At 53.0% G+C, this 17751-nt stretch overlaps 1 protein-coding gene across 4 annotated transcripts in view; it reads right to left on the bottom strand.

The window, feature by feature from the left end:
• Nucleotides 1-17751, bottom strand: part of DGKD (diacylglycerol kinase delta) — a 110038-nt gene that overhangs the window by 2986 nt on the left and 89301 nt on the right. For 2 of the 4 annotated variants that reach the window (XM_081242728.1, XM_081242730.1), the window contains exons 18-28: nt 16690-16786; nt 14584-14757; nt 12835-12931; nt 12586-12693; nt 11490-11603; nt 10335-10469; nt 9918-10069; nt 8850-8961; nt 8673-8765; nt 7634-7753; nt 857-974 (exon numbers count right to left, since the gene is read on the bottom strand). In XM_081242728.1, the coding sequence (XP_081098854.1) occupies nt 857-974; nt 7634-7753; nt 8673-8765; nt 8850-8961; nt 9918-10069; nt 10335-10469; nt 11490-11603; nt 12586-12693; nt 12835-12931; nt 14584-14757; nt 16690-16786 (1320 nt within the window). Of the gene's footprint in view, nt 1-856; nt 975-7633; nt 7754-8672; nt 8962-9917; nt 10070-10334; nt 10470-11489; nt 11604-12585; nt 12694-12834; nt 12932-14583; nt 14758-16689; nt 16787-17751 lie in introns of all 4 variants that reach the window. The other 2 variants (XM_081242729.1, XM_081242727.1) reach the window with 2 other exon arrangements.

Genomic DNA, 17751 nt, shown 5'->3' with positions numbered 1-17751 from the left:
TGAGCTGCCGCAGAAGCTGGTGTCTGTTCCTGCCAGGTCACTGGCAGCCTTCTGTCCCAGGAGGGACACATGGGTCTGACTGCGGCTGAGGTCAGCTTCCCTCTCCCTTCTAGAGGGGTCCATTTCACTTCCAGCCCACAGCAGGAAGGGAAACATACGCAGAGATTCCACAGAGTCAGAGCCACCATCATTCAAAGAAACCCAATTTTTGGACAAACATGCGAAGAAGAAAAATCAAAGGGAGCTACCCTTACTGGCAGCAAATGCCACCCCCAAATCCAGGCTTGGGGCTGCCCAGCACCTGAGAGCCTGGGGGCAGCTGTGCTCAGGGCCGACACTTTGAATGGAGATTCTAAAGCCCCAGTTGACTGACCCAGAGGAGAAACATCCTGTAGTGCCATTTTCTATTGATTTCACGGCCCAGGGCCACTGGCAGCCCAGGTTCCCGGCGCAGGGGCCTTGATCAATGAACTGATTAATGGGGGACGAGCAGCCCCGCAGAGGAAGCAGGCACAGGGGGCCAACGTGTGGCTGGAGTGTGAGCTGTGTCTCTGTCTTGTCACCTCTGCTGTCTCCTCCCCACCTCGGGCCCCAATCTAGCGCAGGCAGGCGGCTCGGTGGCCTGTCACCCCGAATCTGCACCGGGAGCAAGTTCAGGGCAGGGCGTGACACCGGTGAGCCTCCCACGTGGAGCGGGAAAGCCGGGGTGCGGTTCTGTAGCCACAGACGCGTCGGCGCAGGGCGTGACCGGAGGCCGTGGCCCCGGGACGATGGGGACAAGCACCAGGCCAGGGAGAAAGCAGAACCTGGGCCCCGCCCAGCCCGGGCGGCCAGGAGAACAGCAGAGGGCAGGTACCCGGGGCTCCCAGGCTGCTGCGAGCTTCTCTGTTCTTGTTGTTCTTCTCCTTCTTAAACTTGGTCACCAGGCGGAATTTACCGCTGCGGCTGCGCTTGGAAAGATCCAGCATCACGTTCTGTGTGGCAAACGAGAAACGGTGAGTCAGACCCCGGTTCACCAAGACCTCAGCCACCCCTCGACCAGACAGGCACGGAGCTAGGAAGACACGTCGTTCCTGATACTCTTATTCCCGGGCTTTTCCTTGACTTTTAGTCCTGTATTTATTGCTGATTTTTTAATGCCTTTAGAAAGCAGTTTCACCGTGATAAGTATCTATTTTCATATTCTTTTTTTTTTTCATTTTATAGTGTTTATTTCTCATGTGACTAGAAAGCTCTCTCTATATTATTTAAATATCAGGACCATTATATCAAGATTGGTAAGTTATTAGCCACTCTTCCAGCATGGGCGGGCTTTGACTATCAGCATCACGAGTATCTTTCTAAATAAAGCTTTTCCTGCACTTTGCACTGTTTCCTTGCGATCTGCTCCCTGAGGCAGAATCAAGGAGGGAAGGGAGTCAGAGGGACACGGGGACGGTCCCTGCTCGGTGGCCACCTCCCCACAGAGCAGTCCAGGGCACGGCGGAGCCATCGCTACCCCTTCCCCACGGGTCTGTGGACCTTCTCTGCTGATTCTCACAGAAGCTAGGGCAGGGGTCTCCGCCAGTAAAGCATTTTGTGCACACACAAACACGTACCTGTTCTGATAATGTGTATAAACCTATTCACAAATAAAGAAAGCGTAATTTCCTTATTTTTCAGGTGTGCCACTTTCTTCCTGGCCCTGCCGGCCTGGATTCTGCCCCTGGGCCCTGTCTACCTACATCCCCACAGCGACTGGCACAGTTAGGACTGCGCAGCTTTATGACACACTTTCAGATCTGACGGGGACATCAGGTCACACTGAAAAAACTCCACCGGCATTTTCACTGGGATTGCACCCAACCTAGAGCCTGGAAATACTAAGCATCTCCACACCCAGACTGTCGTGACCCTGCATCTTCATCACGCCCCTGCACGGTCATCTTCATGGAAAGAGACCTCTTACAATGACATTTTCTAGTCAATGACTGTGAGTACTGAAGAAACTTGTTTTCACAGATGTCTTATTCTTGGCAAAACCATCAAGCGCCCATTCTCGCACAGCTGCTCCACGCAAGAACTCCAGCTCCCGGGCGGTCAGCACAGTCACGGGCTCTCTGGCCCCAAGACGAGCCGCCCCTCACTCCTCAGCGCCGCCCGCAGGAGGGGCGGCCACGTGTGAGGCAGGTCCTCTCCAGAATCCACACAAAATCCGATTCCTGACTCTACAATTTCTTTCTTCAATGCGAACATGAGCTTTACATTTACTGCTAACTTTTTCAATATGCATATTTTCTTCCAGGAGGAGACTAGTAGAATGTGGCTGAGCTGTTATCTTATTTAACCTCCTCCGGCCTTCTAAAAGCAGATTTCAGACATCAAATTACTCCACCCATAAGTACTTCAGTATGCAACTCTAAGAATACTCTTTTGAAAACATATTCATGGCACCATCATCACACCTGATACCACTAACAAGAATTCATTTGGCTCTCATGAATCCATTTGTATCAGATCTCCCCGACTGCTCCAAAGGTTTATCCTCACAGCTGGATATGTGTGGGTAAACATCTGGAGCAAACCTTTGAATCAGGACCCTGACGGGGTTCACAGGGGACACCCAGCTCTTGTGGCTCAGTCTCTCCTCCTCGGGGCCACCTGTAGAGAGACCTGGCGTCTGCCCTGCAGGACAACTCGTGCTCTGGCTCTGACGGGCGTCTCCCTGCCTCCCCACTCCCCGTGTGGTCCAGAGCTGCTGATTCCATCAATCTCGTGTCCCCAGGGACGCAAAATGGCGCTTTAATCCTACACGCTCCAGCTAGAATTCTGTTATAAAGAACTTCTTTCATCAACTATTTGATTTAAAGAAATAACTTCAAGGGATCTACTGATAATACTGAAGTCTGGAATCCAACGTGCTGGTTTTTAAAAAATGAAATGTTTAAAGTTCTGGAGATCTGTTTCCTAACGATGTGAATATACTCAACACTACTTGAACTATACACTTAAAAATGACAAAGATGGTAAATTGTGTTTTTCTACCACAATTTAAAAAAATGAACCGGGACAATGTCCATCTTTTTCCAGCTTTGACACTTTCTTATATATGGAAATTATATATTCCTTGACATTTTCCCTTTGGAAGTAAAATTTATTTTTTCAAGTTGTTCTGTGACTATTCCTTTTAAAATATCTTGAAATTTCAATTTGTGTCATTTAAATTTTTTTCTGAAAAATCAACAGTTTCATCAAGATTGTAAGATTCATTGTCATTTCTTTGTATATGCTGTAACTTGATTAATGCTCATATCTGTTGTTATAGCCCCCTTATCATCTTGTTCATTTCCCCCCCACCCCGTCCCGCTGATTACATCTGCCAGAGGAGACGTTTTTTTTTTTTTTACTTGCGAAGAACCAGCTCCAAGACCTATCACTTCTTTTCCTTTCAAATAAATGATTTTGCTATTTTTATGCCAGTAGAAATACGGTGCCTCCCCCTCCAAGGTTCCCTTTGCCCCTCACACTTCTCCTCCTGCTGCCTTGCATGGGGACGAGCCGGAGTCCCAGAGGGTGGCAGCACTGAGCTGGAAGGCCCCAGCGGAGTTGGCTGGAGAAGCCAGGAGCCCGGAGCCAGCGTGGTTTTCCCTTCACTCCCGGGACCCCGGCCCTCGGTTGGTTTCTGGCCTCAGGCCCCATCGGGTGAATGCCTGCAGTAACACCTCCCCGGCTGGCTCCAGAGGGTTTCTGGTGTTGCGACTAAACCTCCGGCGCCATGGGTACTATTCCCCACCTACTACTGCAAGGACGAACACCTGCTCTGTCCCAGCAGCCCACATCCAGGAACCCTGGAAACCAGGGCCACTCTAGACGGGGCTTAGGGCGTTCATCAGGCAGGCAGCATTCAGGTAAGCCATCCAGGGAGGACTCGTGGTGCTCTGTGTTTGTTTCCATGGTGGCTGCATGGCATTTGGTGATAGCTGTTCTGAAAACACTTTTAGGCTTAAAGCTTTAGAGCCACACAATCCCTGTGACATGGGCTTTTACCACTAAGACCTGACAGTCCCAAATAAACTGAGGTGCTGGGTCACCGTGCAACTGGGCACCAGGCTGTGAGCCTCCCACCGCAGCAGCTGCTACCCTGCCCGTGAACTGAAGAAAATCCTTGCCCTCCCTGTCTTCACTGAAGAATCTGCATGGAGGCAGAAGCTACCCACCTGCGCAGGGCAGCGCACTGGGAGCACAGGGGCCATGGTTTACAGCTGGCACAATTTCGGTTCTGAGTTAGTATCTGAGGTTTCCTTGTGGCCTAGAGCTGTGCTGCTCAAACTACCCCTGGAAAAGAACCAGCGTTAAAAATTCCCATTCCATAGTGGACTGGTACTTTAATGAAAGAAAGTAAAACAAATTACTAGAAAAATGAAACCCCCAAAAGGCATACAAAATACAAACCTCAGTTTTTTTATCGGGACTTCCCTGGTGGCACAGTGGTTAAGAATCCGCCCGCCAACGCAGGGGACACAGGTTCGAGCCCTGGTCCGGGAAGATCCCACATGCCGCGGAGCAACTACGCCCGTGTGCCACAACTACTGAGCCTGCGCTCTAGAGCCCATGAGCCACACTACTGAGCCCGCGTGCCACAACTACTGAAGCCCGCGCGTGCCTAGAGCCTGTGCTCCACAACAAGCCACCCCGATGAGAAGCCCGCGCACCGCAACAAAGAGCAGCCCCCGCTCGCTGCAACCAGAGAAAGCCCAAGTGCAGCAACAAAGATGCAACGTGGCCAAAAATAAATGAATAAATAAATAAATTTATTTTAAAAAATTTATTATTTTCAACATAAAGTTCCCCTCTCAAGTGCTTCAAAGTTTCTAAACGCTTCCTCTCAATTTCTACAACAATAACAAAGAGTTTCATACCATCAGTAGTAGTCCCAGTTTAGAAAATGATCAGATTTTCTAATGTCCTATGGGCAACAGAAAAGAAAGCATTTTCCCTCTTTGCAGAGTATAAAATTCCCTCTATAGAGAAGCATGATATAGACTTGTATATATATTCTACATATACGCATTCTATCAACTTGCTTTGTTCAGATGTTGTGACCGTTTGTTGTACGTGATTAATCACGGACTGATAGGGATAGCTCACACTACAAAATTGGGTTTCTGACACTTCCTATCATTTCAAGAAGTTGTAGCTTTACATATTTTATGCATGTAAATTAAGATTAAAATTTTGGGGGTCATCACTAAAAGAACAGACAGAAGAGTACATATTTCCAGACTAGTAGAGGGGACAAACAGAATTGTGTGGGAAGGAGAGACTCATCAATCAAAAAGGAGAAACGAAAAGAAACAAAAAAATGGGACAGAAAGCGCAAAATATGGTAAAAGTATATCTAAATATCATAACCATAATAAATGTAAATAGACTGAACTCTCCAATCAAAACACAGAGTACTATACCAAATAAAAACCCAAAATTTAGCAATGCTATTTATAAGAGCGACACTCCAAATAAAGCGTGAAAGTGAAAGTATGAAAAAGTACGAAAAAGAATATACCAAACAAGTGGACTCGAAAACAAAAAGAATTAACAAAGGTCTTTATATAATGATGAAACTTGTATGCATCCAATAACATAACCTCAAAATACATATAGCAAATATACACAAAACCGCAAGGATAAACTGAGACATCTACATTCACGGTTAGAGAGTTCAACAGTAACTGACAGATCAAGAAGACACAAAAATAAAAAACAAAGTAAGGACTTAATGACGTAAATAATTACAACTGGATATAAGGTACGTTTATAAAAACTGACCACCTTTTGGGCCATAAAGTGAGTTTCAACAGCTTTCAAAGGACTGGTAACATACAAACAACTGCCTTTGAACACAGTGAAATTAAGTTAAAAATCAATAACAAAAAACTTATCAGAAGAATATCTCACATATTGGGAAATACATACTTTAACGCATTTAAATGTTATATTAGGACAAGATTTTATCATTATTATAACCATCATAAGTTTATCTCAGAATTATACAATATATAGTATAATGATATGGTTATTATCTTTTACCAATATAAAGTGATCCTCTATCATTTACTGCCTTAGGTATGCAATTCTATTTTTACAGTGTTACTTTGGATTTTTTATTGTGTTTTCTTGAAATTGTTTTAATCTTTCTGGGTCACAATTTTTTACTGAGGGTATGGAAGAGAAAACTGGGCTCCTGTGACTAGTATTTGGTTAGATTTCTTTTTTTTTTTTTAACACAATCTAAGAATAATTTGCTTTTAAGAGGAGCAGTTATATTATTTTCTTATTTTTATGCTGTTAGCTCCATCTTTACTACTTCTTTTATTTTCTTTTACGATACAGACTACATTTTGCTTGTGTCTTTTGTGGTGATTCAAAAAGACATACACCTTTTCAATTTTACTAAAAGCTACCTTTAAAACTACGTTTAAGTTTTTAAAACATAACTGACTCTACCTTTCTCTAATTATCGAAGTCAAGAACTTTCATTAACCTTCCTCCACCGTTAGAGGAGGGACTTAATGTGCCCTCACTCCCAGCCATGTCCTCTTCCCTGTCTCCCCACTGCACTGTCCGCACTTCACAGGCTCTGACAACATAATCTGGAATCACAGGCCTAGGTTACTGCTACATTTGTTGAATATTTTACGTATTATTATTTTAGTAATTTTCTTTAAATGAAATTTTTATAATTAACTACAAATTTTGATGAGCTTGGCCTGGCCCTCTGAACCAAAATGTCCTCATTCTTCAGTTGTTGAGTTTTGTTTCTTGGCTGGAAGGCCTCTGAGTCAGTTTCCCAGGCGGGGTTCACATTTATCAACAAACGCCTGCATGTTCAAGAAGAGCTCTGGACTGCCGGCCCCCCGTCCCCTTGCCCTATTGCTGCCCACGGGTCCTAACAATCGAGCCGGCAGCAGGGGCACCTAATGTGTCTAGCAGTTCTTTACCTGGTGAACTTTTCTCCCGGCCCACCTCTGTTCCACCCCTGAGAGGAAGGCCATCTGGGGTTTGTCCCTCTCCAGGTGCTGCCCGCAAAAACCAACCACCCAACAACAAGAGCCTCTCCAGGGCCTTCTTCCTGCCTCTCCTGCTTCAGGAGACACTACCCCCAGGGCGCATATGCCCAGGGTCCCATCTGTTGTCCCAGCTATAAGACCTGTGCAAGCTGGGGTCTCTAAATACGCACAACAGAAAAGCGTGACTGTGAGTTGAACACAGCAACTCTGCCCGTCAACAACAAACTCCCAAGAAGTTGCTGTTTAGCCAACCGATGTGCCTCCACACTGGGGGCAAATAGTGGGGCTGGGCTCAGCCTTCTTTCCACCTATGTCCTGGACAGCACCGCAGTTCTGTTGCCGAGGGCAACTTGTGCCCCAGTCACCAAGGGTCATTCTTAAGAGCAATTCCCAATTCCTTCCTACCTGCCGAAGTTCATCTCTGTGCCTTCAAGGCATCTTAAAAAAGAAGCGTGGGAGGCCAGATCAGGGGCTGCAGGACCAACACCATCTTAATCCCGAAGCTGCACAGAGCACGTGAGTTCAGGCACTGAAGGTTGTGCCACTGTGTCCGGGGACACCGCGCTGAAGCCCTGTGACCCACATACCTCTTCATCACCAGGCTCCATGGGCTGGCACAGCCAGGGCGTGTCCGCCAGCTTCCTGAGCTGCTGGTCCATCTCGACGAGGGCAGCCGTGAGCCGTTCCTTCTGAGGGGGATCCAACTGCTGCTCCAGGCAGGGAGGGAAGAGACACAGCTGGTTACCGGCAGGGAGGAGCTGGGGCCGTGGCAGAGCCCCACGTAGATGGGAGGTCTGCCCCAGGGGCTGGGCTGCTCTCAGAGAGTTTTCTAAAAACTTGCAAGGAAACTGAGTCCCAGAACGCCACTTAAGGGCCAGACTCAGAACCTCCTCTCGTAAGTAGTGTCGGGTGAGAGAATTAAACTCTCCTCTCGTAAATGATGGGGCAGGCCCAGCTTGTCTAAAATCGCATCAGCATGGCTGACAGGTCACCTGCTCTGGTTTCCTCGGGACCCTCTCTCGGAAGCGGGGGAGCAGCCCGCCTGCACCGGAGCGCAGGAAGCACGGTGGGGCCGTGGAGGCAGCAGCTGGAACGTGTCAGGACAGTGCGGCATTTTGCAATGAGAGCAGAGTGTGGAGCTGGACTCTGAGGGCGGTTCTCCAGTGACTTCGCCTCCTCGACCTCCCACCTCCTCGTTTTTTAAAACAAGGAGGTTGGCCAGGCGCTCTCTCGGGTCTGCCCTGCGCTAGCTTCTGCGATTCAATCCAACTCCAGCCGCACGCCTCCGCAGGGCTGACTCATCAGCCAGGCTGCAGGGCTGAGTGAGGAAGGCGGCCGACTCTGGGCGCGGGGAAAAGGCCGGCCAGCCTGGCCGCGGCGGTGGCCGCACACCTGGGGGGCCTGGGGCAGAGCGCCGTCTACGACGCAGGAGGTCCCGTCCGCCAGTCTCGGACACCCTGGAGATGACGTGGCGAGATGTGGCCAGAGGGTTTGAGCATCGCCACACCGTCAGCTCAGATGGCCTCTGAGGCCCCTCCGACAGGGGGCCTAGAATTCTCAAGGCCGGGGATCCTGGGCTGAGGCGGGCTGCCCTCTGTGCGCACAGCAAGCGGCCCCCCAGCTCACCAGGGCCAGCTTCCCCGCCAGCAACAGCTCCGTCTCGCTGCGCAGAGCTCTGACGTTATTCACCATCTCCAGCACGAAGCTGCAGCTCAGCCCCTGGGAGGAACCAGAAGAGACACCGTGGAGACGGCCCGAGGGCGAAAGGGGCCCACGGGAGAAAGGCCGGAAAAGCGCAGGCACCTCTGCGGCCCTGGGCTTGCCGTACACCCGGTCCATGGCCTTGGAGCTGGCGTTGACGGCGTGGGCGAGCTCCTGCTCCACATCTCGGTGGGACCGCGCTGCTTCCCGGATGCTGGAGGGAGACACGGCGCTCATCAGACCGAAGAGCGGCAGCCTGCGAGTCGCCTCGCTGGAACACAAGCCCAGGTTCGGCCCAGAGGGCCAACAAGACCACGACTCGACCGTGATGACCCGTGACGGCCGATCGTTTCCTGGCCGGTGGCGGAGGAGGCCTTAAATGGGAAATCTGACAACAAAATCCCAAACTTTTCTAGAAACTCAGCCAAGGCGGTAAATGCCCCAAATGAGACCTACACCTTGTAAAACAACGAGCGGGTAAGTAGCAGAAGGCAGAGGAGGAGAAAGCCAGGACAAAGCTAGACTGGGCCGTGGAGGGGCCCCAGGCCTGTGGCGGCTCCCAGCAGGGGCAGGGGAGGCACAATGCAGAGACACCGCCAGACGGTGGCTGAAGGGGGTCAGCGGATGTGGCCAACGAGAGGGCACAGGTCACCAGGCGGAAGGGCCATGCTGGAGCAAGGTGGGTGGACACAGCGGGGGGCGGGGAGAATGGACAGTGGGCAGAGCAGCGACCACTGTGCTGGAAGGTCCAGAGTAGGAGAAGGAAACGCCTTTGGCTGTTGGCCTTTGTTTTTTCAAAATAACTACAAGGTCTGCTTCTTAAGTGCAAACCCGCTCTCTGGGGGCTAAAGGAGGCAGGAGGGGTACTATTCTCAGAGATCCGGGATAGGCTGTAAAACCTATGAGCTGCCTCTGAAAACGCCGGTGGTGTGAAGCTTCCACCTGCATAAACCCCGAGTAATCCCTGGAAGACTGTCAGTGAAGATACCAAAGCCCGGGGTTAACAGAAACCGGGGCCAGGCCCTCGTGAAGGAGGCAGACGGCACATAAGATCCGGCAGGGACATCTCAACGCCTGCGGCCCAGCCGCGGACCTGGGTCGTCCCAGTGACGTCAGGGGGCCCGGGGGCTCTCGCGGAGGAGTGGACCACAGAGGAAAGGTGGCGCCCACCTGTGGATGAGGGCCCCCGCTGCCTGCCCAAACTGGTCCATCTGGTTGGCTTCCTCCTCGGACAGGATCTCCGGGTGCAGAGAGAAAGACGGAGGGCGGGGCAGCTCACACTTCTGCTTGTCCTCCCAGGACTTCAGGGTGTTCTCAAAGGCCTAGGGCACGGGAGCCAGCGTTACACTCTCTCCTGCCAGCACACACCTAACAACAAACACTGCTGGGACGCTAGCGGGATAACTGGCTAGAAAGGGAGACGTTCTTTTTAACGCTGGGGGGAGGGGGAGCGGTCCTAGAAATCAGAGCCCTGTTCACTTAATCTTAATCTTCAAAAAAAATAAGTAAATTCCTGGAACAAAACGTTAAAAACTCCAGGTCTTCTCCTAGAAGGGGCACATGTGTGCCACAGGCAGTCCGTCTTACCCGATCCCTGGTGAGCGTCTGTGCCCGGTTCTTGTGGATAATCCGAATGTACCCTGGCGGCTGGATCCAGGCCTCTCCGTCCACCTGCACAGGTACGCCCTCATCCCCCAGGATGGAGATCTTCACCGTGCGACACTGAGCAAACATCACAGCCGTCACCGAGCTGCACCCAGGAGCCTTCAAGTGCTGTCGGCACCACAGGCACCGTCCCGCCCTACACACCCCTGCATCGGCCGGCTGACCCCTGGGGTGACACCATACCCCGCCCCCCACCAGCCTCTGGGGCCAGAGCATCCCCGCCTGGGGCGCACGCAGCTCATGGAGCCCGGGGGGTCTGCCCCACCCCGCTCCCACTGCCCTGCACCCAGCACCGCCATCTGTGATCGCAGTGCAGAGAACTCGGTGCTCAGACACCAGCACCAGGTGCAGGGCGGGGACACATGACCACCAAGAGCTGCTGGGTCCCTGGGCACATGGGGACACTCCCAGGACAGAGCAAACACCCAACAAGTGCTCCTCTTTTCAACAAAAAATACTGCCAAGGAATTAAAATTGTGAAATTCAAGCAGCCCACGGTGGGGACAGAAAGGACTGGGGTTCAGAGGAGCATCAACTCCCCATCTCTGTGCCTGAGAACATCGCCCACCCCAACCCCACCGACAGACACACCCTTCCCAACCCATTACCAGAAGTACCGGATGGGGAGCCCACCCTGCCACCTGCTAGCCGGGCCTCCGAGCAGCCGGGCGAGGCCACGCACTCGGCCTCTGTTCCCAGACTCAGGCTGTGGCTTCTAAGAGCTGCAGGCCCAGGGGCCAAGGTCAGCCAGGCCCGTCTCATCTCACCCCACCTCAGCAGGGGTGGGCAGGAAACAGGTGGTACCCACAGAGTGAGTCAGGGAGGGAGCTCAGGGAGGGTACAAGCCAGCCCCAGTTTCGAAAGTATTTTTTAATTGTCAAAACACGGCAGGTGAGAACGGGCTCTGGACCAGGAGGCGGCCGGGGCGATCCTGGAAAAGCGCCCACTCCCCTGGGCTCTGCAGCCCAGGGGCCCGTTTATCTCGAGAGCGCGGCTCTGGGCCAGGCCTGCCGCCCCAAACGTGTGTGAGCCCCAGCTCCACCCAGGCCCCTCCCACCTCCAGGACCACGGCGGCACCTGGGCAATTCGGTGATGCTGCAGCTTTATGACACGGGAGACGGCCATCTGCATGCTGCCGAACACGGCGACCACCTCCAAGATCTTGTCATCGAACGACGGGGCTGCAAAGGTCTGGAAGGGCCGGCGTTAGAGCTGACCTCTGCTCCCAGCTTCCCTGAACACGCCCCTCGCCACGCGCATCCTTCTCACCTGGGGACCGCTGTGTTGGCGAGAGCCCGACAGGCCCACTAGTAGGAGAAGCTACGGGGTGAACACTTGCTGACGGGTCTCCACATCAGAGCCTGAGAGCAGCTGCCTGAGATCAAACCCCAGGCCTGCCACTCACTAGCGTGGGAGCTTGGGCAGCTTACTGTCTCTCTACCTGGGTTCCCTCATCTGTAAAATGGGGCTAACACGGGTACTACGTTCCTCACAGGTTCTCATGAGGGCCGTCAACAGGCACAGCACTGAGAAGAGGGACCGGCACACGCTCAGGGTGCAGCCGGTGTCAACTGTTTTTGTTAGCTATTATGTACGAAGGAAGTCAGGCCCCTGGTTAAAACCTATCAACGCCCCCAGAGTTCTCGGCATAATATGATTCCAAACTCCTCCCTGCCTTACACGACCCCACCACGGGAGCTCTGAGCTCTCCGTGCTCCGCCCAGCACGCACAGCACCAGTGAGCCTCCTTCCCGCACCCGGGCCGGGCCCTGCCCAGCTGCCAAGCCTTCACATACACTGTTCCCTCCTCCTGCCCCACACCCACCTGACCTGTCCAACCCCGAGTCACCCTCAGGTCTCAGTGTAGATGTCCCTCCTCCTAGGAGCCTTCCCAGATCTGGGCCCGGATTCCAAGCCACACCTGCGACCACGCCTGTCCTGCCTGGCATCCCTTTCTCGAGGCCACGGGAGCGGGGCCTGCCTGCCTTGCTCTCCGCTGCGCCCCCGCTGCCGGCACAAGGGCCCCACTCCACCCATCCCTCCGCCCCACTGACAGGGCACCCCCAGAGCGGGAGGCTCCACCACAGCTCCCGAAGGGCCCGCCTCTCTGGGGACCCCGCCCCCATCCCCTCCCCTGAGCGCGGCCCATGCCGCCCAGCACCCCCGTACGTACATCGTCCTCCTTGGTGCCCCCCCAGAAGTTGGTCCCTCCAGCATAGCTGGGAATGTTGAGGACAGCAATTCCCTGGAGACTGGGCAGTGGGATGGGTCGCCCATCACACTGAGTGGTAGAAATGCGTGAAAGGAGAGAAGAGAGAACCAGGCTTCAGCCGGGGGCTCCCTCCCCCTAGCACTCCGCCCTGGGCTAAGGCCGAGGGGCCACTGGGTCAGCAGAGGGGCCGGCAGGGGGCCGCCTGCTCACCTCCAGCAGGACCTTCTGCTCCAGGTTCTTGTAGGTTCTGTGCAGCAGCTCTCTGGTGCCGAGGACTCCGTACCACATCATGTTCTTGGTTCGACTCCTAGGGGTGGAAAGCAAAGGACTGACGTGGGTCTCAGCTTTCTCTGCGCAGCTACCTACGGCCCTTGCAGCCACCTCATCACAAATGGGTCACATCGGGCAATCACTCCCAGCAGCGACACCGTTAAGATGAGGAGCACATGCCCTTGTCACATGTCCACGCGAGATGGGCTAAAGAGATATATTATTCACTGACCGGAAATTCTGCCAAAGAGTAACACTGCCAAGAAAGTGATCATACCCTGAGAGGTAAAAAAGGTAAGACATTACAGAACCTCACAAAAAAACGTATAAATCACAATTTTTTTTCCAGCTATAAAATTATGCTTACCACAGAAAATTTGGAAAGGGCAGAAAAGCACAAAGGAGAATTCACAATCCCCACATCTGTAAGTGCTGATGATAAATGCTTCAGTGTATTTCCTTAGGAACTTGATTTACAGCTGAAATAGCGGTAACTGTGCACTTCGCCCTGCACGGAGAGCACCGCCCTGTGTCCTGAGCATGAATGACCACAAGGGGGCACTTCCCACCAGCACTCGCTGAATTAACCCGTGACGGGTCTCTACTTGTGCCCACCCCTGAGCTCTATAACGTACATGGCAGTGGCCCTTGGTAAACGCCTCCTTGCCGAAGTTCCCAATTACTTTTTAAGGGTCGATTTGTAGAAGTGGCATCTTCTAAGTAGACCTTCTCAAAGATACAAACTCAGGGAAGATTATATACCAGGATCCCACGTTTCTAAAAACATGTCACATGTGGCCTTGCTCCTCACCTGTTCTGCTCTGATAAATTACATGCATTTCAATGCCTTTTCAGTTGTATTCAAACTAACAGGGGTATCTTCAAATGACTTGGGCTCCCATCATGCGCTGTGTAACAGGGATGCCCCCTGGGGACCTCTGAGCCTTTTCCGACACTCGAGCCCCAGAGCTCCAAGGTTTTTGAGTTCTTATGCTTGATTTTGTTTTCCGAGAAAGGTCCAACCACACAGGAGTTGGGGGATTGCCAGGCAACTCCTCGGGTGTCACTGTGACCCCCTCCCTCCAAGTGACAAGGGCACCTGGCGGGGGCAGGTCTGCAGGCTCTCCAGCAAGGGGCCCCCTCCTCCTGCATCAATGGCTGTTCTCCGCCCAAACTCCACACCAGCTTCCCTGTCTCTAGTTCTAGAAAGTCACAGCTGAACAGTCTGCCCTCCAGGTGATGGCCACCGTGGGGTGGGGCGGGAGACATCAACTCCGTTCTTCCCTTGTCACGTCTCCCCGGAGGAGAGGACTTTCTACTTCAGCCAGGAGGAAACCTTCCCATTCCTCTCCGTCCTCTCCCCGGCCAGGGGGAGACAGTACGTGGTGATTTAGGGGAGAACCTGAACACCCCCGGAGAAACACCCCCCGGGGCCTCTCCTGTGGCATTTGCCTGCTCGAGGGCCTTGCGGGGGAGCACGCCCTGACCCCACCTGAGGGTGACATGGAGATGCCACTGCCGTGGCCACGACACACAGACGCGCCCCGCTTTCTGACAAGGCATTCGGGCTCCATGTCTGTACTCCACCTGAGGGCTCTGTGCGCCCCAGAAATCACCCCACGGCCGGAAGGAGAAGCCAGCCCAAGACCTGAGGACAGGCGTGCGCAGGAGCCGCACCCACCTACCCACCTGCACTGCTCCGGGTGCTCATCACGCTTGTTGTTGAAGTCCAGGGAGATCTTCGCATCCAGGCCGATGCCAAAGTAATTGTTCATGACGCACTTCTCGGTGTAATACTCTCTGCAAAGGGGTATTTCAGGCCATTTAGAACAACCCTGCGTGCCAGCCTCTGAGCAGTTCTTCCTGAGGGCAAAACTCAGTTTTTTTGTTTGTTTGTTTTGGTTTTTTTGGGGGGGAGCGGGGAGGTAACAGCATTACTGACATGTAGCTCACGTACCGTACAAGTTACCCATTTAAAACGTCCAGCTCCACAGTGATTGTCCATGTATTCAGAGTCACGACAATCCATTTTAGAACAGCTCATCACCCCAAAAAGAAAGGCCACATCCTTCAGCCATGAGCCCCAACCCCTCCCCAGTGCCGGCAACCACTAATCTGCTTTCTGTTCTCTGCGAACTTGCAGATTCTGGATGGTTCCTAGAAATGAAATCACACAGCGTGTGACCCTTTGCGTCCGGCTCCCATCACTGAGCACGTTTTCACGCCACGAGCACTGGGCTCATCTGAGTTCAGTGCTTCAGCTGGTTAATGGCGAACAGCGACGACCCAATGCAGGGATCCTCGGCTGACGGACCTTTGGGTTGCTTCACTTTTGAGCTATGATTTGTGAACCCTCATACACACGCTTCAGTGGGGACGTGTTTTCTCTTCTCTTGGGAGTAACCGTAGGAAGGCACCTGCTGGACCATGTGGAAACCCTGGGTTTTGAGGGACCGCCAGACTGTCTTAAAAGTGGCTGCACCACCTCATGTTCCCATCAGCAATGTTAAACCTGATGACATCCGTGGCACACACGCCCACATGTGCTTACACACCGGATCCCAAAATGTCCCTCAAACGTCCCTAGACCCAACCAAAGCAAAGTCCCCAATTTGAACATGTCCAGCCCAGTCCCACGTCCCAGGTCCACCGCGGGTAAGACTCCTCCCGGCCCCTCACCCCCGTGAGCGAGGCCCGGCACGCCACGCTGGGGAGGGAGGAGAGGAGAGCAGCTTGCGTCTCCCCAGGGGAAGGAGAAGCCTCTCCCTGAAGAAAGAGACCACAGGCCTCGCTGCCAGGTATGGAAATGCAGGGACCTCGGGTGACGGAAAGAGACAGCACATCTAGTTCCGGAGGCCTCTGTGGGCGCTGCTCATGGAAGGCTACAGCTCTGGCCTTGTTGGGGAGGACAACTCAGGAAGGGTCAGGACCAGAGCCCCCGACAGGCCCCGGCGTGAGGAGCAGACAGGAGGGTGGTGCCAGGCTGGGGACAAGGACGCGGGCCAGCACTGGAGCAGGTGTGGGAACCCAGGCTACCCCGCAGGAAAACTGGCTGCCACCGTGCAGGCTTGCAGCTCTGCTTCCCGAAAGCCAGAGTCTCTGAACCGCACATTTCTCACTGCTACTCTCCCCACCACGCCGGACACACATGGTGGACAACTTTTAACCAACTGCCACTAGCCACTAGCTGCCCAGAACTTGCTATCAGCCAGCAGAAAGGGAAATCTAGAAGGCTGGGCTTTCAAAATACCATTTGTCCCCGCAACGGTCTCTACACACATGAGAACAAGCTGCGCGAAAGGCCTCACTGCCTTTGACGCTGGGCAGTGGACACGGCACGTGGCGCGCAGAGCAGCGTCGGGACTTCGTTCCCCAGAGTCCAAGCCCAGGACAGCATCTCCCCAGGCACGGCGAGGAGGCGTTTCCAGCCCGGGAGCTACACTAACGGGAGCAGCAGACCCGCCGGAAGCAAGGCGGTCAGGAGGCGGCGCCAACGCGGGGCCAGCAAGGACCGCGGGGAGGACGACCGAGGACACGGGCAGAGCCTCCAAGCCTGCCGAGGCCCCAGAAGGTCAGGCACGCGCCAGGACGGCGCCTCCCTTCCCAGGCATTCCCAACCCACCCTCTGCCCCGGACGCCTCACACCTTATAGGTTTTCCTTATCGGCAAACGCCAGCTGGAAAAGGGTCACGCAGGGAGCTGCTGCTCACGATTTTCTCTAGTTAATTCCAAGCCAGTTTTCTACGCTCCAGCATTCAGCTGACAACATGCCCCCTTGGTTTACCCCGTACTCACAGGTTTTCTGGTTCGGAGTTAAAGGGATCGGCATTAATTAATAATCGACTGATGACTGAACCTCCAGGCAAGGAACCAGACATCCCGGCGCGAACATCTGTAAGGCAGAAAACAGGAGACAGCACTGCCTGGGGGCTCCCAAATGAAGAGGCCGTCGTGTCTTTGAGGCTGATGGTCCACAGGTTCTTCAGAAGGTTATTATAATAAGATGTTTCTAAAATACTGCATAAAAATGTCCAAACTTTGACAATTAATAGTCTCAGGGCAAAAATCACTATCGTAAATCCATACTCACAGAACAAAAACGAACACCGGGTGGTAACCGACACCTATGAGACACATCAGAAAAGAGCTCACAAAGATAGTTCTCACTAAATTTAAGAAAGTCCACCAAGATGATTCCTACTGCAACTAATCGTAGGGTCTAGTCACACAACGTTATAAGGCTAAACTCATGAGAAAAGGTTAAACCTCAAGGAACCCTCCAGGTGACCAGAACCCTCAAGATACCTGCACCCATTGTAAAAATTTAAATGATAAACAGTAAGGCTGAGATGGGGCCCTGCTTTTGAACATTCTGCCAATCCGTCCCTTCCAGTAGCGTCTTTGCTGCTTATTAACCAAATCTGTCTCAGCCTCTCTTCCCTAGAGCTTCCGCAATTTTCTTTCTATTCAGTTGAGATTCACCTAGAAATTGCCAAATCGCTTACAGGAGCAGCGCGTGCTCTAGCTTGCCCAGGAGGCCTCAGGAAGCTGGTTAAGGGAGTCTTATCAGCAATTTCGACCCCTCGTACCATTCCTTCCTACTGCAGACACAAAGTGCTATCATGACTCCCTCTGAGGGAAGAAGCAACAGGAGCTGCCTTGACATGATCCTGGGCAAAATGAAGGCAAGGCAAGGGGACTGGGCCCGACTCTCCTGGTGGCCAGCTGTGCTCCTTCTGCAATCATGCTGGAAACAAAGGGGTGACCCACCGGCTCCCCATCACGACCTGCCGGCCCTTCCCTCTTCACTCAGCCCAACTCCTATTTACCTATCAGCACCCAACTGAGTATCACCTC

This window comes from Mesoplodon bidens (genome assembly GCF_964165515.1).
Source record: "Mesoplodon bidens genome assembly, chromosome: 8".
In the NCBI taxonomy this organism is placed as follows: domain Eukaryota; kingdom Metazoa; phylum Chordata; class Mammalia; order Artiodactyla; family Ziphiidae; genus Mesoplodon; species Mesoplodon bidens.
This window is presented reverse-complemented; position numbering and strand designations above follow the sequence as displayed.